This window comes from Cnephaeus nilssonii (assembly GCF_951640355.1).
Source record: "Cnephaeus nilssonii genome assembly, chromosome: 5".
Lineage (NCBI taxonomy): Eukaryota > Metazoa > Chordata > Mammalia > Chiroptera > Vespertilionidae > Cnephaeus > Cnephaeus nilssonii.
Window position 1 is genome coordinate 10,044,118 of NC_137076.1, and position 26,853 is coordinate 10,070,970.

At 40.9% G+C, this 26,853-nt stretch overlaps 1 protein-coding gene across 6 annotated transcripts in view; it reads right to left on the reverse strand.

Annotated features, from left to right (window-relative positions):
• Positions 1–2,834: 2,834 nt before the first annotated feature.
• The window catches only part of ZNF454 (zinc finger protein 454), a 29,680-nt gene continuing 5,661 nt past the window's right edge, over positions 2,835–26,853 (reverse strand). For 5 of the 6 annotated variants that reach the window (XM_079771278.1, XM_079771277.1, XM_079771275.1 and 2 more), the window contains exons 4-5: positions 26,667–26,756; positions 2,835–6,392 (exon numbers count right to left, since the gene is read on the reverse strand). In XM_079771278.1, coding sequence (XP_079627404.1) covers positions 5,059–6,392; positions 26,667–26,756 — 1,424 coding nt within the window. In that variant the 3' untranslated portion in view covers positions 2,835–5,058. The remainder of the gene's footprint in view (positions 6,393–26,666; positions 26,757–26,853) is intronic. The other variant, XM_079771279.1, reaches the window with a different exon arrangement.

The window sequence follows — 26,853 nt, forward strand, 5'->3', positions numbered from 1 at the left end:
GAAATATCTTTTGTGCATGTGTTTGTTTGTTTTCAGTGTTTTACGTGCAGGATAACGTGGTGGACACATTCATTCATTGAAATAATATTGCTCTTAATCATAGATGCTCCAGCATTCTCAGAAACACCTTTTGAGGTTGCCTTATGTTTTGGGAAGGGAATAAAAAGGAAGAGAGGTGAGTGAAAACTCTGACATCTGCGGTGACCAGTTCTCTAAGACCCAAGGCTTAGTGCTTAAGGACTTGGTTTCCAGAAACAGAAATCCCTTTTCTTACTCCAAGTCACAGATTCATCACCTAGAAAGTGAGTACATCTAGCTGATAGGTAATCATCCACCCCTACAAACCTGGGGTTTTTGTATAAATTTCAAGGCATAAAGTAGGTAAAGTGCACAGTACCTGGCTGATAGTAAGTGCTCACAATATTACCTATGATGTGAACATATCTAGTATGCTATGATGATTGGAATAAAAACCACTAGAAAGAGTAAGAAAAGATTAACATGACTTCCCAAGGAATAACTGCTATCATCAAAACTAGCTAGTTATTAATGTTAATTAACAGGAAGAAAGCAATGGGAAGGCCAGACATTATAAGCATGTTCATCTAGACCAGTGGTTGGCAAACTCATTAGTCAACAGAGCCAAATATCAACAGTACAACGATTGAAATTTCTTTTGAGAGCCAAATTTTTTTTAACTTAAACTTCTTCTAACGCCACTTTTTCAAAATAGACTCGCCCAGGCCGTGGTATTTTGTGGAAGAGCCACACTCAAGGGGCCAAAGAGCCGCAGTTTGCCAACCACGGGTCTAGGTAGCTACACCAGGAAGCTGCAACTTGACACTCCCCAGGGAACCACTGGTCCATTCCCTGCAAATCTCTGGGGTAAGAGGTCCAACAAAGAGGGAGATGGATGCATGTGCCGTGAAGTTGGGGTGATGTAAGGACGGTGCTTGCTGGTCAGTTGAACCTGGGAAAAAGATAATTGGCTAGAGGGAGTGGTGCTGTTGCAAGTTCGCAAAACCCTGAAGGATTCACTGGATAAGCTCCTAATTAAAATCCGCATTGAATTTCTCTCTCTTGTTCCTCTTGGCTCTTTTGCTCCTGTTTCTCGCTTGCTCTGCGACCCCTGTGCTAGCCTGCCATGTGGCTTTAAACCGCCGCACGGCCCATGGTCATGCAGACCCCACACACAATGGACTGCAGCTGGGAACACATGCTAAGCTAGCTGGACTGGACTGTGCTTTGGTGAGGAGTGGCAACTCTGGCAGTGGCTTTAATCCTGCCTCTGCTGAAGAAAACACTGGAGTTTTTCATGGCGGGATGGAGATGGGGCCTTGGAGGGCAAGTCCCTTAATGTTACCTCATCAATAAAGCTTTCAATGATAACCGATCCCCCGATGGGGGCCTCAGGAAATGATTGTTCCAGCGGCAACCCAAGAAGCCCACTTCCACCAGTAACAGGTGGGGACACAGAGGACATCCCAGCAATAACAGATTGCAACTCAGCTGGGACTTCAATGGGAGAAGAAACGGCTCTGGAAAGCTGGAAAGCATCCCTTCACGTAATCTCTGGAGCTGCAGCACTCAGATGGAGAAACAGCAGAAGGAAATCCTGGCCTGGATTATGGTGAGAAACGGAACCTGAATATGGAGGAAGGCAACATCTTAGGGAGATGCCACTGTCAAAGTCAGGCAAACTCAGGTGGACAGGGAGAACCTAGGTGCAAAATCAACCAGCTGGAGATGAGTTAAGACCTAACAAGAGAGAAGGATTAAAGGAATTTAAAAGGGGAAACTTGAATTTTTTTTTCTCCTTGAGAGCAGGCAGTTTCAGTGGCTGTTCAAGGGAGTCCATAGACACTGAAGAATGTAACGAAGTCTAGATGCTATTCCTCTACTGAAATGGTTCCCCAGGCCGAATGCAATTTGGACTTCCAATGGGTTTGCCCACTTGACAACTCCGAAGTACAGGAGGAGAGTACTGTAAGAGGTGGACCGAGGTCCATTTCTCTGGCTCATAGCTTAGCTACAGTCTAGGTGAGGGGGTGGGGAGATTGGCTCACTTATAAGTCCAGCACTTCCTCTGCCACATGCATATATTCGTCACCTGGAAATGGCATGGTCGTGGGTGTGCTGGGAAGTCTTCTGAACTATGTGAGGCCAGGGGTAGTGGGGGGTGGGCTGGATGTACTGAGGCCTGCACCTCACCAGCCCAGACTCAGGAACACTGAAGGGTGGGTCCCAGTGGTCCCCACCTTTGTCCATCGGTGTCTATGTGACCAGTCAGCAAGGCTAGGAATGTGAAGTACAGAATGAACTGTTCCTAGGAATCTCGAATGTGTAGGGAGTAACCTGGCTGAGGGTAGGGTAATGTCCCTCTCAATAATTGCTGAAATCTTGTCTAACACTTTGCAAATCAGTTGGTAGAGAAGGTAACTGGGGAACTCTACCTCAAAGTTCTTGAAAATGCATTCCTAGGGGTGAGCCAAAAAGTGATGCTTGGGTAGGTCAGACTGCCCAGGCAGAGAGCCATACTACTTAGGATTCAAAAAGTACAGAAGAGGCAGCAGGGCAAATGCTGCCCCCCTTAGTTGAGGTCACACAATAAGGTGTCAATCATATGGCAGAATAGAATAAAGCCACAGCTAAAGGCCCAGTCAAACAGCATTTCCATAAATACATTCAGTTGGCCAGGCATATCTAATAGACCATTTATTAAAAAAAATGTTTGCCGCCCCAAACAGGAAAGAGTGAATAGGCATTTTTCAGAGGTCTAATTTCAGCCAGACCCAAGCATGACAGGAGCTGGGTTCAGGGAAAGCAGACTGCAATATCAAGTGGAGAGCCTTCTGACGGCACTGGTTCTGGTGGAAGAAGAGCAGCTGGATCTGTCACTGGGTTGAATGAGGCTCTTAAGTGGCAGCTGGTCTTGGCCCCAGCTGAACTGCAGGCACATACTGAGTGGCGGTAGCTCTCATTAAAAACAAACAAAAAGCAAATTCAGCTTAGAAAAATGTTTCTCCATGATTCAAAGGGGGGGGGGGTGTGAGAGTTAGGACCAGGAAAGCCATATGGGTAATGAAGGCAAATATCTGTGGTGGTGAGCAGTTTCTCTAGTTTATTGTGGAATTGGGCGTCACCAGCCATGTGAGGCTGTAGGAAAACATGCCTTGGGCACGGATAGTCCCAAATAACCTTCTGAAATGCTGCTTTACCTGCAGCTTAATAGGAAGATGAGTCACTGTTTACCTAATAGGAGATGCCTACAATTGGCCTTTATGAAATGAAAACTGTATTTTGAGAACTTGAGCTTTAAGGCTGCAGGAATCTTCAATTCTGTTTAACCTAGAGTCCAGATTCCACCATGACACACAATACTCTCTAACTTAGAGCTGAGTAGTAGCATTCATATGGATCAGCAGGCTGCCCAACTTGATGGGGAACACTTCTACAGACCAGAAACTGCCACCTTCTTCCCAGAACAATAGTTTCCTTGCTCTTCTGCCTTTATGATGTAGAGTGCTCCAACTTGCAGTGGTGTGGGCTCCTCATTCTTTGTGGTGGGGAAGGGACAGTGCCACCAGAAGCTGTGTGTGTGAAGACACACAGATGTTATTTTATCTCTGTGATTTCTACTGGCAGCATTGAAGGATTAACGATGAATGATCTGTACCTGCAGGATTAGAGTCTCACTCAAACATTTGGGTATAGACACTGCTCCTGCCAGAGAATGTCATGGTGCCATTGACCACTTTTTGAGCAATGTATTACTCAACATGTTGCTCACCGCTGTCAGAATTGGGCAGCCTTTAGGTAGTGGAATACCCAGAAGAGGAGAGGAAGTGGCCACTTTCAAATGCAAAAGCAAAAAAAATAAAGCTCTCTGCTTTTCCTGTGAACAGACTCTATCCCTTCAGAAAAATGTACAACGGCAGGGCAAGGACCAGGATGCAGTTCAATATTCTGGTTGTAACAAACTCTAATGCAGGGGCCACTGAGGACTGTTCAGCTGAAGGAAAGAGAGTGGGTCAGAGTCTTTTGAGAATTGGCTGTGGGGCTCCAACTTCTCATGCAGGTTGCACATCAGGAAATGACAAGTCACAGAAGTGGAGGTAAACTAAAATACCACCAGGTGGTTGGGATTGTCACACCTGAGGTTAAGCATGCCCCTGCCTGCTGTGCGTAGAGTAACTGCAGTACAAACAATTGGAGAATGTTTACAAAGACTAAGCCCATACTTTAGGTATCACCCCAGGGTCAGAGTCAAACTGAAGCCCAGAGAAACTGGGTAACTCAAGAATCTTTATTAATCTCTGAAATCCCAGGCAGAAGTTCTAAGTTCTGAAAGCTGAATTTGGGTGCAATATCCAGAATCATGGACTGTGTGCGAGGTTAGATCACTATACTCCCCAAGAACAAATGGGTTGGTAATAAGTGGCATGATGTTACCAGTTAGGGGTTGCTAAATCAAAAGAGAGACACGCCATTCAAATGAACTGTCCAGGAAAGAGAAGACAGGTAGACAGTGGACACACAGACCAGGGAGATCAGACAAAAGATGGTTTGAAGCAGGAGGTGGGGAGCACAGTTTAAGTAAGTCCTGGGCTGATGCATGAGTAGTAAATACACTTTCTTTACTCTAGGGGTCTCTTATATAAGAGAATCAAATAGAATGCTAGCAGACCATTTTCTTACCTTTTTGTTCCTTGCTTTTTAAACTTAATTTTTACAATTTTATAATTTCTTTTAATAATGAAAATGTAAATTTGATCAACAAATTTCTATGTTGTTAATTAAGCTCCATTTTGCTTCTAATACTTGGTGATTCAGACTAATTACACAGTACTGCTATTCCGTTGAGGCAGTTCTTGAACCATGAGGAGTGTTTAACATTCTAAAACTATCAAAACCCACAATACTGTAAAGCTTGACTCTCAGTAAATAAAATGACTATCTTAATATAAGCTTTCATGGTTATTCTCAAGAATGGATTCTCTTAAATTAAATTATTCATATACTCAGTCTCAAAGCCCTTCCTTATAAACTGCGATCATATCACTTTTCTCCAAAATGATGTTTCTGATGCTGAATGAGGTTTGCAGTCTGGTTGAAGGCTTTCCCACATTTATTACATTTATAAGGTTTCTCTCCTGTGTGAATCCTCTGATGTTGAGTAAGGTGTGTGCTTCGGATAAAGGCTTTCCCACAGATTTTACATTTGTAAGGTTTTTCCCTAGTATGAATTCTCTTATGTTGAGTAAGGGCTGAATGGTCACTGAAGGCTTTCTCACATATATTACATGTATATGGTTTTTCCCCGGTATGAATTCTCTGATGTTGAGCGAGGGCTGATTGGTCCCTAAAGGCTTTCTCACACAAACCACATCTGTAAGGTTTTTCTCCAGTATGAATTTTCCGATGTCGAGCAAAGGATGAATTATCTCTGAAAGCTTTCCCACATTCGTTACACTTATAAGGTTTCTCTCCAGTATGAATTCTCTGATGTTCAGTAAGGGAAGAGTTCACCCTGAAGGCCTTTCCACATTCATTACATTCAAAGGGCTTCTCTCCAGTGTGAATTCTCTGATGCTGAAGAAAACTTGTACTCTGGTTAAAGGCTTTCCCACATTCATTACATTTATAGGGTTTCTCTCCACTATGAATATTCTGATGTTTGGTAAGATGTGCCCTGCACACAAAGGCTTTGTCACATAGATTACATTTAAAAGGTTTCTCTCCTGTATGTATTCTATGATGGTGGGCTAGGTGTATATTTCGGATAAAAGCTTTTCCACATAAGTTGCATTCAAAAGGTTTCTCTCCAGTGTGGATTTTCTGATGATAAGTAAGTGAGGAGCTCACTGAGAAGGCCTTGCCACATTCCTTACATTCATATGGTTTCTCACCAGTGTGAATTCTTTGGTGATGGATAAGGTGTGTACTCTGGTGAAAGGCTTTCCCACATTCTCTACATTTATACCGTTTCTCTTTAATAAGAGTTTTTGGATTTGAATTAAGTTTTTCAGTATGAATTTTCTGATGTTTATTAAGAGTTGAACTCTTAGTGAAAACTTTCCCACACTCACTACACTCAAAGGCTTTTTTGCTAGATTGAAATCCCTGACTTTGAACAAAAGATGAGCTCATAATGCAGCGTTTCCCAGATCCATCACATTCCTGGTCACTACCCATAGATGAGATTTTCTGGTGAGTGAGTACCATTTTCTGCAACTTTATCTCCTGGGCTCCATGCTGCCATTCCAATAGGCTATCATATTTCCAGTGACTATTGCTAGTGAATCTTTCCTTTATCATCCACTGATCCAATTCTTCTTCAGGAATATCTGCCTTGAGAGTAGATTTCTTATTCACAGGGATAGTCATCCAGTCTGAAAGACATCAAAAATAAAAATGTTTGTGTTATCCTAGTGAAACGTCTAGTTGGGGTAAGATGATGAGTCTGTTTATAATGCTAATAAAAAAGGTTGCAGTTTTGAAGATTTCCTGAAGAAAGGAAAGAGGAGGAGAGGTGAACAGAGGACAAAGCAGAAAGGGGTTGATTTAATGTATAATGCATTAAGCACGAGACCTTGGGAGCTTGAGTTCAGAAGTCAGGCCTGGGTTGGGACCTTGAGTATAACAGTATTTTATTTGTGATTACAGAGAAGTTACCAGACTTTCTGAGCCACAGAAAAACCTGTACAGGCCACACTATGCCAACAGATAAGAATAAAGATACCTTGTTTATTTTAGTGATATGGTTTTTAAATTAATCCAGATGTAACCTTAAGACACCATTGAGCCCTGACCGGTTTGGCTCAGTGGATAGAGCATCGGCCTGCGGACTGAAAGGTCCCAGGTTCGATTCCGGTCAAGGGCACGTACCTTGGTTGTGGGCACATCCCCAGTGGGAGGTGTGCAGGAGGCAGCTGGTCAATGTTTCTCTCTCATCGATGTTTCTAGCTCTCTATCCCTCTCCCTTCCTCTCTGTAAAAAAATCAATATATATTTTAAGAAACCATTGAAACTAGAGGCAACATTAAGCAGAAAAAAATCAACTCCAGAGTAACTACTAAAAACAATATTTTACTGTTTTATACACTCATTTTAGCATTCAGATGGATAATAAAAAGGCTATGATTAAGGCTGTGTGAAGAACCTCCTACTACTGGTGAGGAAGCAATGTCTTCAAACTTATATGAATAATGTAACATCTATATGAAAACCAGGAACAAACCTGCAAATCTGCCAGAATATACCAACTACATCTCTAAACGCAAGGCCCTGAATCTAGGGAAGAGGGAATACTAATCTGCTACAGGGATAGGAGCCATGGTCCCATGAATTATCTGACAAAGTAATTCCTCTCTCCAAATACAAACTTCACAATTAACAACTGTCTCACTTGCTTTCATTCATGGGTTCCTTGGTATTTATAAGTAGAGTTCTGAATGGCATATTAATTTTGCATATGTATTTGTGAATATCTGCCTTTCATGTTAAGTTTATTTAAAACTCTCTGCTAAGATATGCAATAATAAGGACTAGCTACTAAACACACATGATGCAGATTACTGGGAAGTGCTATCAAGAACAAGCTTCCCTCATTACTTTTTCCCCCACTCAATCCAGAAAATCTAAAAAGAGCTATAATAAAAATAAATAAATAAATAAATAAACAAACAAACAAACTCTTTGAAACTTATCTGAAAAAGAAAGTTAAATAGATGCACTTTATGGCTAAAAATCCGGTGAGCTCAGAATAATGTATCCTTGCTCAAAACAATGAATGGTCAAAGTTAAACACCAATATTGCCAAATTTCAAAATCTTTTTTTTTAATATATTTTTATTGATTTCAGAAAGGAAGAGGAGAAGGAGAGAGAGATAGAAACATCAATGATGAGAGGGAATCATTGACTGGCTGCCTCCTGCACGCCCCCTACTGGGGATCAAGCCCGCAACCCAGGCATGTATCCTTGACTGGGAATCAAACCTGGGACCTTTCAGTCCGCAGGCCAATGCTCTATCCACTGAGCCAAACCAGCTAGGGTCAAATTTCAAAATCTTAAGGACTGACTTTCACCTCCAGATCTGATAGAGTAACCTGGGACAGATCAATACTCCTTAGAAAACTACTGGAAAATCTGAAGTGAAAATGAAAGGCATAATATGTCACTTGAGGCCAACTTGATAGTCTAATTTTGGGGAGAGAAGGGAAATACAGAGATGTAATCCCAAAACTTAGTGGTTTTTAATCTCACCAAATGTATTGAATTCTTATGCTTCTCAGGGCAAAAGACTAAAGTTAAACAGAAATTCAGAATTTTCTATAGTCTTATAGTATACTGTGAAGCCAAAAATTGGAGTTCAGGAACTTCAAAGGAATGGAGGAAAGGCATAGTTAACATGTGAGGCTCTCAATTGGGACTCAAACATTTGCATTGTAGGGATACCAGAAGGAAAAAAAGGAATGGAACATTTATTTAAAGAAACAATAGCTGAAGACTTTCCCAACGTGGGAAAGGAAATGTATATCCAGGAAGCACAAAGTTCCAAACAAGATGAACTCAAAAAGACCCACACCAAGGCATACTATAATTACAATTGCAAAAGTTAAAGATAAAGAGACAATCTTGAAGAAAGCAAAAGGAAAGTATCAAGTGACACACAAAGGAAACATCATAAGGTTGTCAACTGATTTATCAGCAGCAACTTTACAGGCCAGAAGAAGTGGCAGGACATCTTTAAATGCTGAAAGAAAGGAACCTACAAACTAGTATACTATATCCAGCAAGATTATCATTCAGAATTGAAGGACAGATAAAGAGTTTCCCGAACAAGCAAAAACTAAAGAAGTTCATCACCATGAAACCAGCTTTATAGGAAATGTTAAAGGGTCTCCTTTAAGCAGAAAAGGAAAGGCCATAACCAGAAATAAGAAAATAAGAGAAAGGACAGAAATCTCACAGTAAAGCCAAATATTTAATAAATACAGTGAATCAGATATTTATGAGACTATTGTTCTAACTCCTAAGCTACAGAGCCTTAGCTGTGAGTCAGATATTTAAAAAGCTACTATGAGAGTCAAAAGAAAAAAAGTATCAAACTCAACTCAAACCACAATAAGTAATTAGGCGATACACCATACCAAAAAAAAAAAAAAAAAATTATACATGGCATCAATAACATAAAGCAAGGAGAAGGCAGTTAAACTATAATTCTCATAGAATATATTTGAACTTAAATGCCTATCAGTTTAGAACAGACTGCTATAGATATAGAATGATATACATAAACCTCATGGTAGCCACAAACCAAAAAACTACAAAAGATATACAAAGAATAAAGAGAAAAAAGCCCACTAAACAAAACCAGCAAGAGAAAAGGAAAGGAACAGGAAAATAATAAAAACAACCAAAACAATGAACAAAATGACAATAAGTACATATTTCTCAATAATTTCTTTAAATGTAAGTGAATTAACTGCTCCAATAAAAAGATATAGGGTAAGCCCTGGTTGGTTTGGCTCAGTGAGTAGAGCTTCAGCCTGTGAACTGAAGAGTCGCAAGTTCGATTCCCAGTCAAGGGTGCATATCTCAGTTGCAGGATCGATCCCCAGCCCTGGTGGGGTACCTGTGGGAGGCAACCAATCGATGTGTCTCTCTCATGTCAATGTTTCTCTCTCTTTCTCTTTCTCCCTCCAAACTCCCCTCCACTCTCTCTAAAAATACCAATGGAAAAAATATCCTTGGGTAAGGATTTTTTTAAAAAGACAAAGAGAGGCATTAAAAAAAACAAACTCATCTATATGCTGTGTACAAGAGATTCACTTAAGATCAAAAGACACCCAGCCAGTGTTGCTCCGTGGTTGAGCATCGACCTATGAACCAGGAAGTCACCGTTTGCTTCCCAGTCAGGGCACATGCCCGGGTTGTGGACTCAATCCCCAGTGGGGGACATGCAGGAAGCAGCCAATCCATGATTCTCTCTCATCATTGATGGCTCTATCTCTTTTTCCCTCTCCCTTCCTCTCTGAAATCAATAAAAATATTTTTTAAAAAGATCAAAAGACACACAGAGAATGAAAGTGAAAGGATGGAAAAAGACATTCCATGCAAATAGAAATAAAATAAAAGTTGGTTTAGCAAGACTCATATCAAACAAAACAGACTTTAAAACACAAATTTTTTAAAAAGACAAAGAAGGATATGACATAATTATAAAGGGGTCAATCCAAGAAGAGGCTGTAACAATCATAAGCACCTATGTACCCAACATAGGAGTACTGAAGTATAAAAAGCAATTATTAATGAATATAAAAGGAGAAAACCACAGTAGTATAATAAAAATAGGGGATTTTTTTCTTTTAAAAAATATTTAACAAGTAATACTTTTTTTTAAGTAATACTTTTTTTTATTTAAATTCTTTATTGTTTAAAGTATTACTTAAATCTCCTTTTTCCCCCATTGACCTCTCCCCAGCCACCCACATACCCCAGCACAAGTCCTCACCCCTCCTCCCCGAGTCTGTGTCCATTGGTTAGACTCATATGCATGCATACAAGTCCTTTGTTTGATCTCTTACCCCCTCACAGGTTGGACAGTCTGTTCGATGCTTTTATGACTCTGGTTCTGTTTTTGTTCATCAGTTTATATTGTTCATTATATTCCACAAATGAGTGAGATCATGTGGTATTTATCTTTCTCTGACTGACTTATTTCGCTTAGCATAATGCTCTCCAGGTCCATCCATGCTATCGCAAATGGTAAGAATTCCTTCTTTTTTACAGCAGTGTAGTATTCCATTGTGTAGATGTACCATAGTTTTTTAATCCACTCATCTGTTGATGGCCACTTGGGCTGTTTCCAAATCTTAGCTATTGTAAATTGTGCTGCTATGAACCTAGGGGTGCATATATCCTTTCTGATTGATATTTCTGTTTTCTTGGGATATAGTCCTAGAAGTGGGATTACTGGGTCAAATGGGAGTACCATTTTTAATTTTTTGAGGAAATGCCATACTATTTTCCACAGTGGCTGCACTAGTCTGCATTCCCACCAGCAGTGTAAGAGGGTTTCTTTTTCTCCACATCCTCTCCAGCACTACTTATTTTATTTTTTTATTAATCCTCACCCAATGATATTTTTCCATTGATTTTTTTAGAGAGAGTGGAAGGGAGAGGGCTAGACAGAGGGAGAGAAACATCGATGTGAGAGACACATCAGTTGGTTGCCTCCCACACACACCCCAACCAGAGTCAGGGATCGAGCCTGCAACCAATCGAGCCTTCAGTCCACAGGCGCTCTACCCACTGAATCAAACTGACTAGGGCAAAAGTAGGATATTTTAACATGCTACTCACATCAATGGGTAGATCAATCATCTAGACAGAAAATTAATAAGGAAATAATGGCCTTAAATGTCACGTTAGATCAGATTCACCTAACATAGAATATTCCAGAGTATTTCATCCAAAAACTGCAAAATACATATTGTTTTCAAGTATACATAGAACATTCTCCAGAAGAGATCACATATCACAAAACAAGCTTCAATAAATTCAAGAAGATTGAAATCATATCAAGCATCTTTTCTGACCACAGTAGCATGAAAACTAGAAATCAACAACTACAGGGGGGGGGGAAAGAAAAAAACAAAACAAAACAGCCAAAACCGGTTTGGCTCAGTGGATAGAGCGTCAGCCTGCGGACTAAAGGGTCCCAGGTTCGAATCCGGTTGGGGGCACGTACCTTGGTTGTGGGCACATCCCCAGTAGGAGGTGTGCAAGAGGCAGCTGATTGATGTTTCTCTCTCATCGATGTTTCTGACTCTCTATCCCTCTCCCTTCCTCTCTGTAAAAAATCAATAAAATATATATATTTTTTTAAAAACAGAAAAAAACCACAAACATGTGGAGATTAAACAATATGCCACTCAACAACCAATGGATCAAAAAGGAAATCAAACTGTAAATCAAAACCTATCTTGAAACAAATGAAAATACAACTATTTGAAATATATGGGAGGCAGCAAAAGTACTTTAAAGAGGGAAGTTCATAGCTATACAGGCCTACCTTAAGAAACAGGAAAAATCCCAAGTAAACAATCTACCTGTACACCTAAAGGAACTAAAAAAAGAACAAACAAAATCCAAAGAAAACAAAAGGAAGGAAGTAGTTAAGATCAGAATGGAAATAAAAATAGAAATAAAACAATAGAAAAGATCAATAAAACTAAGAACTGGTTCTTTGAAAAAATAAAGTAGAAAAACCTTTAGCCAAACTCATCAAGGACCAAAAAAGATCCCAAATAAATAAAATCATAAATGAAAAAGAAGTTACAACTGACACCACAGAAATACAAAAATTATTAAAGAATATTATGAAGGGGTCAATCCAAGAAGAGGATATAACAATCATAAGTATCTATGCATCCAACATAGGAGTACTGAACTATACAAAGCAATTACATGTCAATAAATTCGGCAACCTGGAAGAAATGTTATGGTAAATTTCTATAAGTATCTAACCTTCCAAGACTGAGCCAGACAGAAATACATATCTAAACAGACTTATTACTAGCAATGAAAGTGAAATGGTAATCAAAAAATTCCCAACAAATAGAAGTCCAGAGCCAGACAGCTTCACAGTTGAATTCTACATAACTTTCAAAGATGAAATAATACCTACTCAAACTATTTCAAAAAATCAAATAGGAAAAAATGCTTCTAAACTCATTCTATGAATCCAGCATTTCCAAGATACCAAAATCAGACAATGACAATACAAAAAAAATAGGAAATTAAAGGCCAATATCCTTAAGGAACATAGATGCAAAAATTCTCAACAGAATATTAGCAAACTGGATTCAACAATATATTAAAAGGATTATGTACCACAACCAAATGGGTTTCATCCCAGAGATGCAAGAATGGTTCAACATCCATAAATCAATCAATGTGATACATCACATTAACAAAATAAAGGATAAAAACCATATGGACATCTGAATAGATGCAGAAAAGCCTTTGACAAAATTCAACATCCATTTATGATTAAAAACTCTTTAAAAAGTGGATATAAAAGGAACTTAAACCAAAATGATAAAGGCTACATATGACAAACCCATATGACAAACACTCAATTGTGAAAAGCCAAAAGTTTTTCCTCTAAGATCAGGAACAAGACAAGGATCTCCACTTTCATCACTATTATTCAGTATAGTAATGGAACTCCTAACCACAGCAATAAGATGAGAAAAAGAAATAAAAGGCATCCAAATTGAGAAATAAGAAGTAAAACTGTCATTTATTTGCAGATGACATGATACTATATATAGAAATCCCTAATGATTCTGTCAAAAGACTATTAGAACTAATAAATGGATTCAGTAAAGTTGCAGGATTTGTTGCATTTCTATATATCAATAACAAATTATCAGAAGGAGAACTTAAGAAAACAATCCCATTTATAGTTGCATCAAAATGTATAAATACCTAGGAATAAATTTAACCAAGAAAGTAAAAGAAATATACTCTGAAAACTATAAGAAATTGAAGAGGATACAAATCACTGGAAGGATATACCTTGCTCATAAATTGGAAATATTAATATTGTTAATATTAATTAATACATTCCTTTGAACATATGCCGAAGCAATTTCTTCACTGATACTGCTCCCATGGCAATGGAAACTAAAGAGAAAATAAACAAATGGGACTACATCAAAATAAAAAGCTTTTGCACAGCAAAGGAAACCATCAACAAAACAACAAGAAAGCCCACTGCATGGGAGAACATATTTGCCAATATCATCACCGATAAGGGTTTAATCTCCAGCATTTACAGGGAACTCATACAACTTAACAAAAGGAAGATAACCCAATCAAAAGATGGGCAACGGACCTAAATAGATACTTTTTGAAAGAGGACATACAGAAGGCCAAGAGACATATGAAAAACCTGCTCACAGTCACTAATCATCCGAGAGATGCAAATCAAAACAACAATGCGGTACCATCTCACACCTGTCAGAATGGCTATCATCAACAAATCAACAAATGACAAGTGCTGGCAAAGATGCAGAGAAAAAGGAACCCTTGTGCACTGCTGGTGGGAATGCAGACTGGTGCAGTCACTGTGGAAAACAGTATGGAGTTTCCTCAAAAAGTTAAAAATGGAACTCCCATTTGACCCAGTGATCCCACTTCTAGGAATATATCCAAGAAATCAGAAACACGAATCAGAAAGGATATATGCACCACTATGTTCATAGCAGCACAATTCACCATAGCTAAGATTTGGAAACAGCCCAAGTGCCCATCAGCAGATGAGTGGATTAAAAAGCTGTGGTACAGGAGAACCAAGATGGCGGCAAAGTTAAACAAATGAACTGCGCCGCGCACAGCAATTTCAAAAATACAACTAGAGGACAGAGCGTCTGCCACCCAGAACCACAGGAGAGCTGGCTGAATGGTGGATTTACAACTAAGAGGGAAGAGGAAAGAGCAAACGCGGAGGGGCTGAGGTGCGGTGGCGCGTGGGTTGGGCTGATGGCGGGGGAAGGGACGCGTGGCTTTTTTTTCCAACCCCAAGGGAGATAAGCTCCCCATCACTCTGAAATCCAGTTTCTGGGGACGCGCGGGAGACCCAGAAACCTACGGGGAGAAGCTGGACTCTCAGCCATCGTGTCGGAAAGTGAGAGTGACTTTCTTGCAGAGGTGTGCCCAGCAATCAGTGTTTACTGTGCTGGAGCACGGGACGTGGGGACTTGGAAACGCGGAAAGGCAGAAAAAGCAGACTTGCAGCCATTGCGGTTTGCCATGCCCTAGCCTAGTGACGCTCTGAGACCCCGCCCCGCCCTGAGACCCGACCCGCCCTGAGACCAGCCCCGCACATTCTACAAACCCTCCCAGGCTCCAAACAGCAGCTTTTGCATATAAATGGCCTGCCCTGTGGCAGCTTAACCAAATAAACTGTAGTTCCAGTCAGACTGCTCCAAAACCACTCAAGCAGGAGGAGAAAACTGCAGTTTTTGCTGTAACTCCTGCTGAGTGGCCTCAGACAGTAGCTGACCTGCACCCCATTGGAGATCCAGAACGAGGGCATCTAGTGGTCGGTGTGAGACGACACCAGATTTCAACCACTCGCATAAGGGACACATTCAAGAGGTAGACTCAGTGAGCGCCAAAGCCCGACTGGAACAAGTCCCGGCCCATAAACGTGTCTCCTGCACAGCAATTCTTCCTTTATAGACACAGTGGGTCCTCACAGCCAATTGGCCTGGAGGAAAATTCCTCCCAGTGACACCAGCAACAAACAAGACTTAACTACACAAAGGAGGACCAAGATGGAGGCATAGGGCGGACGCCTGATTGTTGCCTACCACAACAATTTTGAAACTACAACGGGAAAACAGAGCAGACACCATCCAGAACCACCGGAGGGCTGGCTGAGCAGATGCTCTACAACTAGAATAAAAGAGAGGGGTACGCGGGATGATGCTGATGCCGGTGAGCCAAAGATCACACTTTAAGAACTACGGCTCTGGCGACACAATGGCGGCCTGGAACGTGCTCGGCGCAGTCCCCCCGGTGGTCTCCGGCTGAGGGCACGGCTCCACTCGCTGCCGAGCACGAACAGACGAGCCCCTGGGAGACATGGGGTGGGAGACCCCGTGCTTGCTGACCTCCGAGTCCTTCGAGAATCTCAGCGCCCCGGAAACGGCCAGGTGCGCACGCCCGGCGACCGGCCACCACTGCAGACCCGAGCACCGACGCAGCGACCCCGGACCAGCCCACCACCGCGCACCGGGCGCACCGGAGCTTCACCGAGCCCGCTGCCCAGCGAGTTCCACGGCAGCTGCCCCGGAGCTTTGAGAAAATGGCCGGAGGAATTGCTGAGAAGGAATTGACCGATGAGAGTTGGGATCCGGAAGACGAGGCTCCGCTGGGTCCTGGATCCAGGAGCACTCGCCCGGCAACTAGTCGCCGCTGCAGACCCGAGTGCCGCCGCAAAGACCTCGGACCAGCCCGCCGCCGCGCACCGAGCGCACCGGAGCTTCGCCGAGCCCGCCGCCCAACGAATTCCGCGGCAGCCGCCCCGGAGCTTTGAGAAAATGGCCGAAGGAATTGCTGAGAGGGAATTGACCGACAGGAATTGGGATCAAGAAGACGAAGCCCCGCTGGGTCCCAGGTCCGGGTGAGGCCGCGCACCCCTGGGTCCGGGTGAGGCCACGCGCCCCAGGTCCGGGTGAGGCCACGCGCCTCTGAGTCCGGGTGAAGCCGTGCCCCTGGGTCCGGGCGAGACCAAACCAGAGGGAGTCGGACCTGCATTACCACCATTTGTCCACCATCCAGAGCTGAAAAGTCAGTGCCGACATGTACACATAAGGAACTGGTGGACATTGAAATTGGGTCTCAAAAGAACTGTTGGTCCAGAAAGAAACTCACTACAGACTGATTCATTTGCCTGTCAGCATAACTATTATTGCTCGTCTCACATTCGGTTCTTATAAGTATATTTCTAGTAACACATGATCTCACTCATCTAGGGGAAATGATGAACAACATAGACTGATGAAGAAGAACAGACCCAGAAACAAGGAGGCATCGATCGGACTGTCGGGCCTCAGAGGGAGGGTAGAGGAAGGTGGGGGTAGGGGGGAGAGATCAACCAAAGGACTTGTGTGCATGCATACGAGCCTAACCAATGGTTAAGGACAATAGGGGGGTGGGGGCATCCGTGGGGAGGGGTGTGGGATGGGAATGGGGGGATGAGGACAAATATGTGACACCTTAATCAATAAAGAAATTTTTAAAAAAAATGGACCTCTCCTGCTAATCTTGGACCTGATATTAAATAAGTTTAAGGGCCTCTATTTCTTCATCCGTTAAATGGGATAAATTATACCTCAACAGGGCTGCTATAATGAGTCAGTGGGATAAATAAAGAGAACACCCAGTGTAGTATCTTGCATTTTGTGAATGTATACTATGTATTTATTAAAAATAATAAAATGAGTCAGGATGGTAGGCCCTCAAAAAAAAAAAAGCTGTGGTACATCTACACAATGGAATACTACGCTGCTATAAAGAAGGAATTCTTACCATTTGCAGCAGCATGGATGGATCTGGATAGCATTATGTTAAGTGAAATAAGCCAGGCAATGAAAGAAAAATACCACATGATCTCACTCATTTATGGAAAATAATGAACAACATAAACTGATGAACAAAAACAGATCCAGAGACAGAGAAACATCGATCAGAACGTCAAACCTAAGGGAAGGTAGGGGAGGGTGGGGATAAGGGGGAGAGATCAACCAAAGGACTTGTATGCATGCATATAAGCCTAACCAATGGACACAGACAACAGGGGAGTAAGGGCTTGAATGAGGGGCGGGGGGGGGGGGGGGGGATTAATGGGGGAATAAGGACACATGTAATACCTTAATTAATAAAGAAATTAAAAATAAATAAAAATCAATGGAAAAAATAAATTAAAAAAGCATTCCTTTGAGAATAAAAATATTTGCACTGTCTTTGAATTCTAAGTTCTCTAATAACATCAAGTCTAATGCCAAACTATTTCCAACCAAATACCTAGAAATCTGACAGTGGTAAAGATTAAATAGACTTTAACCATACCATTGCACACACACACACACACACACACACACACACACACACACACACAATTTAGAGAAAAACCCATCAGCTAAAATATAAATATGCTGTTCTTTTTTTTAAAAAAAAAAAGTATAAACTGTCAACATGAATCTGGAAGAATAGATGTATAAGATAATATCTAAAAAGTTCACTTAAATTTTATTGAATATTTAGAGGCATTTTTAAAAATGTACTATTAAAACCCATAGGGATAAGTAAGTTCAACTTCTGGTCATGGTGGATGACGAGTCACACGAAAGGCAAAGGGCAGGCATTTTAGATGGAAAGGCCTCACCAAACACTCAACCAAAGGCTCACGGATGCCCCGTGGATAAAAACAGAACCACACCAGGGTAGATCGCTTGGAAACTTCAGAACACTGGTGTAAAGCAGGAATTCCTACAAGGTTTCGAAGAAGAAGAAAAGTCACAACTGATGAAGATTTAGATTGATTCTGTATTTCACAAGAGCAGACTGTGATCCAGAAAACAATGGAGCAATGTCTTCAAAATTCTGAAGATTTCCAGCACTGAATTCTATGTATTCAAACTACCCAGAGAGTATTAGGGCAGAAAATAGACATTTCCAGACATGATAGGCTATAAAAAAATAAACTCTTTCTTAGGAAGCTATTGGAAGATGTATGCCACCAAAGAAGGGAGCAAACGAAGCAGGAGGATGACAGGGGACATGCAGCCAGGAGTGAGGGCCTTCACAGGAAGACGAGAGCTAGGCACCAGTCACTCTAGAATGGAGCAGGTCACACGTTCCAAAAGAAGCTTTTCCAGGAAAATGAAGCTGTCACATTGTCTGATGAATCTGAAAGTCTTGCTTGAGACAAGATTCAGACAACTAGAGAAGGTCTGAGATTAAATTAAATTAAATGGAGCTATGAACCAATGAATGCTGGGAATAAGATTGTCAAGCAAAAGTTGTCATAATTCACTACATGGATCAGTTTTGTGAATAGTTCTTAAGTATGTAAACACTGATTACTATTCAGATCAGTTTTGTGAATAGTTCTTAAGGATGAAACACTGATTACTATTCAGATCAAAAGGATTCTACAGCTCTACTGGGAACACAGGAATGAAAAGGCAGTAAGATGACTACTTGGGGCAGCGAGTTTCATCCTCACTTTTTATAGAAAGAATTCAATAAACAATGTCTAGCCCTAGCTGGTTTGGCTCAGTGGATAGAGCATTGGCCTGTGGACTGAAGGGTCCCAGGTTCCATTCCAGTCAAGGGCACATGCCCGGGGTTGTGGACACGATCCCCAATAGGGGGCATGCAGGAAGCAGCCAATCAATGATTCTCTCATCATTGATGTTTCTAGCTCTCTCTCCCTCTCCCTTTCTCTCTGAAATCAATAAAAATATTTTTTAAATAAATAAATAATGTCTAAAACTGAAAAGTTAAGAGGCAGCAATACAAACATGTTACTTGGAGACATGAAAACAAATAGATCAAATAATCAACTAAAAGAAGAGAAAGTGGAAGAGAGGGGACAAGGGGCCACTGTTTTTCATAATAAACATTGTAGTTTCATTAAACTAAATGTATGTACTCAATCCTGGCCAGGAAGCTCAGGTGGTTAGAGCATTGTCCTGATGCACCAAGATTGTGGGTTCAATCCCCGTCAGGGCACATACAAGAATCAACCAATGCATGCATAAATAAGTGGAACAACAAATCAATGTTTCTCTCTCTTCTCTCTCTCTCTCTCTCTCTCTCTCTCTCTCTCTCTCTCTCTCTCTAAAAGTAAATAAATAAATTTTAAATGAATGTATTACTTCGAGAAAATTTAAGTCTACAAATAAAAAATAACAGAATAAACTCCAAAATGTCAAAGGAAAGAAATAATAAAAAGCAAAAATTAATGAACTGGGAACCAAGATGGCAGTGTAGGTAAACATCAGTATCACCGCCTCCCACAACCACATCAAAATTACAACTAAAATACAGAACAACCATCATTCAAACCGCCTGGAATCTGGCTGAATGGAAGTCCTACAACCAGAGAAGTAAAGAAGAAAGCACATTGAAACTCGTAGGAGGAGCGGAGACATGGATCGGGCTAGTCTGACACCCACGTGTGGTGTTTTTTTCAATCGGGCGGGATATCTAGGCAGCAGAGGCCTCCCTTGAAAAACAAGAGGTCCCAGTCTCATATCACTCCAGGGTTCGAGAACTGGGAAGAGAAGTCCCCATAACTTTGGGGATTGTGGTTAAGTGACACAGAGACTGCTGGAGACCCAGCAGTTCCTTTTAAAGGGCTGGTGTGGGAACTTACATGGTCTTGCTTCCTCTGAGCTCTGTTGCCAGGCAGCAGCTTTGGGGTACCCAGGGACATACTAGGAGGAACCAGATTGTCTGGCATCAGGGCAGGAACTCTAGGGCAGCTTTCTGCCAGACAGGGGTGCTCACAAGGGGTCAATGTTCCTGTGCTGGAACCTCCCCCATCCCAGAGCTGACTGGCAGCCATATCTGAGTTTTCATCAGCATGAACCACACTGTTTGCTCTGCCTTGGTGATTCCCTGAGACTCTGCCCCATTCAATTTGCAGCCCAAACCAAGCTATTTGCAACGGCTTTTCCATATGAATGCCCTGTCCCCACTCAGGCATCAGAATTTTCTAAAATCTCTCAAACAAGCAGCAGCTGGTGTCAGTGTGCCCAATACCTATCAATAAGAGGCCCAAGACCTGGCACTAGCACCAGCCCGACTTGTTTCACAGCTGGGCATCACCTGGGGACTTCCAAGCCCAATACAAATACCAGCCATCTGCAGATCTCTTTGTAGCTCCTGCTTGGTGGCCCCAGGCAGTGACTGACTTTGCATCTCCCAGAAGACTCCAAGCCAATGCACCTTGTGGACAGCTTCAGACCATACCAGGTTACAACTCTACACATCCACAAGCAACACACTCAAGGACCAGACTCAGTGACCACCAAAGCCCCACTGAAGCAAGTCCTGCTCCATAGGGGTGTGTCCTGCATAGCAGCTCTTCCACTTCAGTTGCAGCTGGTCCTCTCAGCCAATTGGTCTGGAGGTCAATTCTTCCCAGTGACACCAATAGCAATGAAGGCTCAAGTACAACAAGACTGTGCACACAGCACACACAGGGGTGCACCTAGAAGGCCCAGCTCAGGTGACTGGGGAGGCTGAGCCACTGGGTCCTACAGGACACCTACTACACAAGGCCACTCTACTAAGTCCGGGAGACATAACAGTTCTACCTAATACATAGAAACAAACACAGGGAAGCAGCCAAAATGCGGAGACAAAGAAACATGTCACAAATGAAAGAAATGGAAGTAAGCAAACTACTGGATATAGAGTTCAAAACAATGGTTATAAAGTTGCTCAAGAACCTTAATGAGCTTCAAGGGAGTTAATGAGAGCTTCAAGGGACCTAGTGAGACGAGAACCTTAGTGAGAATTTCAAAGACATGAAAAAGGACCAATCAGAAATTAAGCCTACAATAACTGAAATACAGAATAATTTACTGGGATTCAACAGTAGAGTATAGGATTCTGAGAATCAAATCAACACCTTGGAATATGGAGAAGCAAAAATCACCCAATCAGAATAGCAAAAAGAAAAATGAATAAAAAAATATGAAGATAGTGTAAGGAGCCTCTGGGACAACTTCAAGTGTACCAATATTCACATTATGAGGGTACCAGAAAGAGAAGAGAGAGAGCAAGATATTGAAAACCTATTTGAAGAAATCATGACAGAAAACTCACCCTATCTGGTGAAAGAAATAGACTTACAAGTCCAGGAAGTACAAAGAGTTCCAAACAAGAGGAACCCAAAAAGACCCACACCAAGACACATCATAATTCAAATGCCAAGAGTTAAAGACAAAGAGAGAATCTTAAAAGCAGCAAGAGAAAAGCAGTTAGTTACCTATAAGGGAGCACTCATACAACTGTCAGATGATTTCTCAACAGAAACTTTGAAGGTCAGAAGGGAGTGGCAAGAAATATTCAAGGTGATGAATAGCAAGGACCTACAACCAAGATTCCTCTACCCAGAAAAGTTAGCATTTAGAATTCAAGGTCAGATAAAGAGCTTCATGGACAAGAAAAAGCTAAAGGAGTTCATCACCATCAAACCAGTATTACATAAAATGTTGAAGGGTATTCTTTAAGAAGAGGAAGAAAAAGAAGGGGAAAAAGATTAAATATATGAACAATAAAATGGCAATGAATACATATCTATCAACAATTAAATCTAAAAAATAGAATTAGAGGCATAGAAACATGGAACAGACTGACGAATCTCAGAAGGTGGGTGGAAGGAGTGGGAAGAGATTAACCAAAGATCTTATATGCATATATGTATTACCTATGGACACAGACAATAGTGTGGTGAAGGCCTGTGGTGGGGCTGGAACCAAGTGAAGGGAGTATTGGGGGAGAGAATGGGGACATCTGTAATGCTCTCTACAATAAAGATTTAAATTTAAAAAACAAAAATTAATGAACTAGATCAATATAAAATAGAAAGGATTAGTTAAGTCAAACATTTATTCATTAAAAAGTCTACTGAAAAAGCAAATCTCAGACAAAATTATACAGAAAAAAGGCGAAAGTAAATATTAGAAATTTATGCTTTCATTCAACAACTACATACTGGGACCTGGTGTCCTGGGGACACAAGATCAAACAAGACCAAATCCCTCCCTCACGGATCCGAGTGCAAAAAGGATTATTTAAACAGGACACAGAAAAAGAAAAAGATCATAAAGCTAAAGATTGATCTGTTCTAGTTCATTAATTAAGAATTTGTGAGTAAATAAAGAGAAAAGGTAAGTTATAGACTGAAATACATATTAACTAATAAAGTAATAGATTCCTGAATATATACAAAACTCCCAGAAATTAGTAAAAAAAAATAATAATAATAATAGAAAATTGGGGCAAAGAACATAAATATGTAAGTTATAGGAAACAAATAATCAACATATAAAAAGATATTCAACTTCACCAGCAAACAAGGAAATGCAATTTATTACCACAATGAGATATGGAATGGAACTAGGAGAATTTTTTAAAAGTATGAAAGTCCCAAATTTTGGCAAGAATGTAAAGTATCAGGAACTTACATCAACTATTAGTATAATATGGAACTCTGGGAAAATCTAGTACAGTAGAAGCAGCATATGCTCTTATAACCAGTATTTGTACCTGAACACAAGAAAACCCCAGGGAGTATGTGCAAGCATATTCAGGACAGCCCCATTAAAAACAACAAAAAGCAATGATAAGATATGTACACATATAATACCTTAATAAAAAAAATGAAAAAATAAAATAATAAAAACAACAAAAAGTCTTGAAACAACATCCAGGTCTATCAACAAGAGAAAGGATAAATTAATGGTTAGTCATTGAAGGAATATCAAAGTGCAATTTAAAAAGACCTAGAGCTACACATCATAAGGATTTTAAAATGGAAGTTGTGGAAAGGTATCTATAGTATAACACATATATATCAAGCTTACAGCAACAACATTGGTCAAAACTACGGATAAATGTGGTAAAACCATGAAGAGCAGCACAGAGTTGCTTGGGAAGAATTCAAGCTAGTGGCTCTCTAGTATGAAAGGAGGAAGGTATGAAGAGGGGGTGCACACTGGGCTTCACATATGCCCCCATGTTCTGTTTTCTTAAGCTGGACAGTGAGGTATGGGTGTTATTTCTTAGTTCTTCAAAATGTTCAAAAAATATTACATATCCTCTTTTGCACCTAGTATATACAGTATTCAAAATATATTTATTTTAAGGTAAACAAAGCAAATGATAATGTTAAGTGTAGAAATAAAATTACTTGTCAGAGCCCTGGCTGGTGTGGCTCAGTTGGTTGGGCATTGTCCTATGCAATGAAAGGTTGCCGGTTCAATTCTGTCAGGGCACAAGCCCGGTTTTCAGGCTCAGTCCCCAGTAGGAGGCATGCAGGAAGCAGCCCAATCAATATTTCACTCTCACATCAATGTCTCTCTCTCTCCCTCTCCCTTCCTCTCTCTCTAAAAATAAATATAAGTATATAAATTTTAAAATTACTTGTCAGAGAAATAAGAGCTGGCTCTCTTAAAAAAATTCCCAACAAATTTAAGAGAAAAAATACGCAAGTAAAATTGGAAATTAGAAAGATGACATAATATAAAAATGTTAAAATTATAGATACATACCATACATAATTGTAAATGAATACATTTTATAGCTCAAAAAAGATTAATTTAAAGCTAAAAGGTAAGATGTACAGTTCATATAACAAAAAGAAACTTAAACCAATTAATAAATAAGAAATGTAAAAAGTTATTAGTGAACTACTCAAATTAAGGGATCAAGAAGTTTTCTGAGTAAACAATTTCTGTGTAACTAAAGCTATTTTGGAGAAGGGGGGAAATGACACAGTTTGTGGGTCAGATGAGTTTCATGCTGGCTTCACCCTAATCCTGACTTGCCATGTCATACTAATGTTAAATCCATCCAAATTAATTAACCATGCTGAGATTCCGTTTTCTGTAAACTGGGGTTAATCATACTTGCCTCACAGGCTGTCATTATCTAACATAAATCCCCAGAAGCTACCCAGTAATGGTGCCCTGCCACAGGGACTCATTCAGCTTTCTCCTCCTTCTAACTCCAATAGCTCATGGCTCAGAGAAGAGAAAAATTAAGAAGGAAAGCTATCTATCAGAAGGACTTTTTCTTGTTCTGATTACAAATAAGTGTCTATTCTAAACCAAAGTAATTGGTACAACAATGGAAAAGGCCTAGACCCAGTCACTTAAAAATTAGAGATAAGCCGAAACCGGTTTGGCTCAGTGGATAGAGCGTCGGCCTGCAGACTGAAGGGTCCCGGGTTTGATTCCGGTCAAGGGCACGTACCCTGGTTGCGAGCACATCCCCAGTGAGGGGTGTGCAGGAGGCAGCTGATCGATGTTTCTCTCTCATCGATGTTTCTAACTCTCTATCCCTCTCTCTTCCTCTCTGTAAAAAATCAATAAAATATATTTTTTTTAAAATTAGAGATAACATCTATTACCATTGTTCTATATGATTTTTGAAGTCCTAGCTAGTTATTAAGAAACTAGAGGCCTGATGCGTGAAATTCGTGCAAGAGGCTTGGCCCTCGCAGCTGGGGTGGCTGCCTCGGCCCTTGCAGCCCCAGCTTATCCGGAAGGACATCTGGAAGGTTGTTCAGCTGTCCAGTCTATTAGCATATTATGCTTTTATTATTATAGATGAAACAGCAATAAGAAAAAACTAAAACTAAAAATGAATCCAATGAATATTTTACGAATAAGAGAGAGTAACCAGAAGGGGATAAATACATTTGGAAATGACTATCATTTCTTCATAGTAGCAATTTCCAGTTAAAACAGCAAAAGAGAAGGTGGTACTCTTCAAAAATAAAAATATAACCCTATCAGAAATGGGGGAAACAACTATAAATCTTTATTGGGAAATATAAAATAAGACTTCTCTCCATGTCTGACTGGCTAATCACTAATTATCCTTCATGAGTAGGCTCAAAGTTTAGGGTGTCCAGGCAATGCACAAATAAGAGGTGCTGGATCCGAGGGCTGTGAAAGGCATCTGGGAAGAAATTAATCACACCCACCAGGCTTTTCAACTCATTCTCACACGTGACTATAGAGTCCTTTATCGGCATCCAAGTCCTTCTTCATGTTCATGTTCCCCGGACACCAGTGCAATAAAGAGCTAGTGTTAGTGACAAGGAAATGGAAGAATGCATTCATGATACCAGAGTGGTAGGACAATGAATGAATTTGTTTAATCCCCCCCCCCCCCTTGTTTGTAATAACACTGCCTGTTTAATACAGAATGAAATATTAAGGTGCCTTAGTTTGTTTGTAATAAAACATACAAATTCAGAATGCTATTGGGGTAAAAAATGTTTTTGATAACTGTTTTAGAGTTCATACATTTAAATTCCATAACAAATTGTGTCCTAGACATTGCAGGTATATAGTTATTTAATGTAAGATATAAATTCCTGCCTTCTTCACTGGACTACTGTGAAACATCAGTAAGGTTTTTAAATATATATATATATATATATATATATATATATATATATATATATATATTTTATAGCCTGCAAGTGTGACAGTAAAAGTGAAATGTTGTAATGTGGTAATGGATAAGGCAATAAGCTCTCTAGAACAGCAGTCGCCAACCTTTCGGACCTCATGGACCACCAGTGGTCCACGGACCACCGGTTGGTGACCGCTGCTCTAGAACATTCAGGGGTAGAAGAGGCACCCCTGCTCCTGTTCTTAAGCTACCAAATCCAATGGGCTCCTCAAGACAAGTAACAACCACTAAACTATCATGTTCTCTGTATCCCTGAGCAACAAGTCTATGCCACTCACCCAGATGCCAAGCATTTGGATGCTGGATGTGAGTGATACAGCAGAGTATAATTTAATAAGTGCGCTGCTGCAGAAGGTGGAAAGTAACTGAATGCTGGCTGAATACATGTACATGTGTCTGGACAAACAGGAAAGCAGTTGAAGAAATGTGCAATGTTTAGCTAGAAGAGGGGCCTCAGGATGAGTATGGTTACTGGCCTATAACTATGAAGAAGCCGCCCTACTGTGTGTGACCCAGCGTGGCTCCTCCTCACTGGAGAAGTAGGAACAGAGACTGCACTGTCAAGTGTTGAACGGGACAATGGAACCTAGCGGGGGAGCTGCCCAGATTACATGTGAGGTCTTTTCCAAACCAGAGATGATTAATCTATGCCAGATAGGGAGAGAAGAAAAATCCCAGAGAGCAGGATTTAGGGAGGCACAAATTGCCAAAAGAAAGGAGTGACATATGCATGCAGAGACAAAGGTGACAATAAAGTATTGAGGTGGACAGAAGGGAGATGCTCATTTCTAGGTCCACAAGCCTGTCGCATTTGCTGAGTTTCTCTCCATGCCTCCCACACGCAGGGTCTTACCCAGACAGAAGCCTCGGGAGGCGTCTTCTGGTGTCCATTCTTCCCCTTTTCCAAGCTGGGCAAACAGATCTGGTTTGGGTCCTAAGAGCCCTGTTTTTAAGGGGGGAAAAAAATGGACCACATCTGTTCATGCTACAGAAAAAAATCATTGCAAGGAAGAGATCTGGTCCTCAGATCTTCCTGGAAA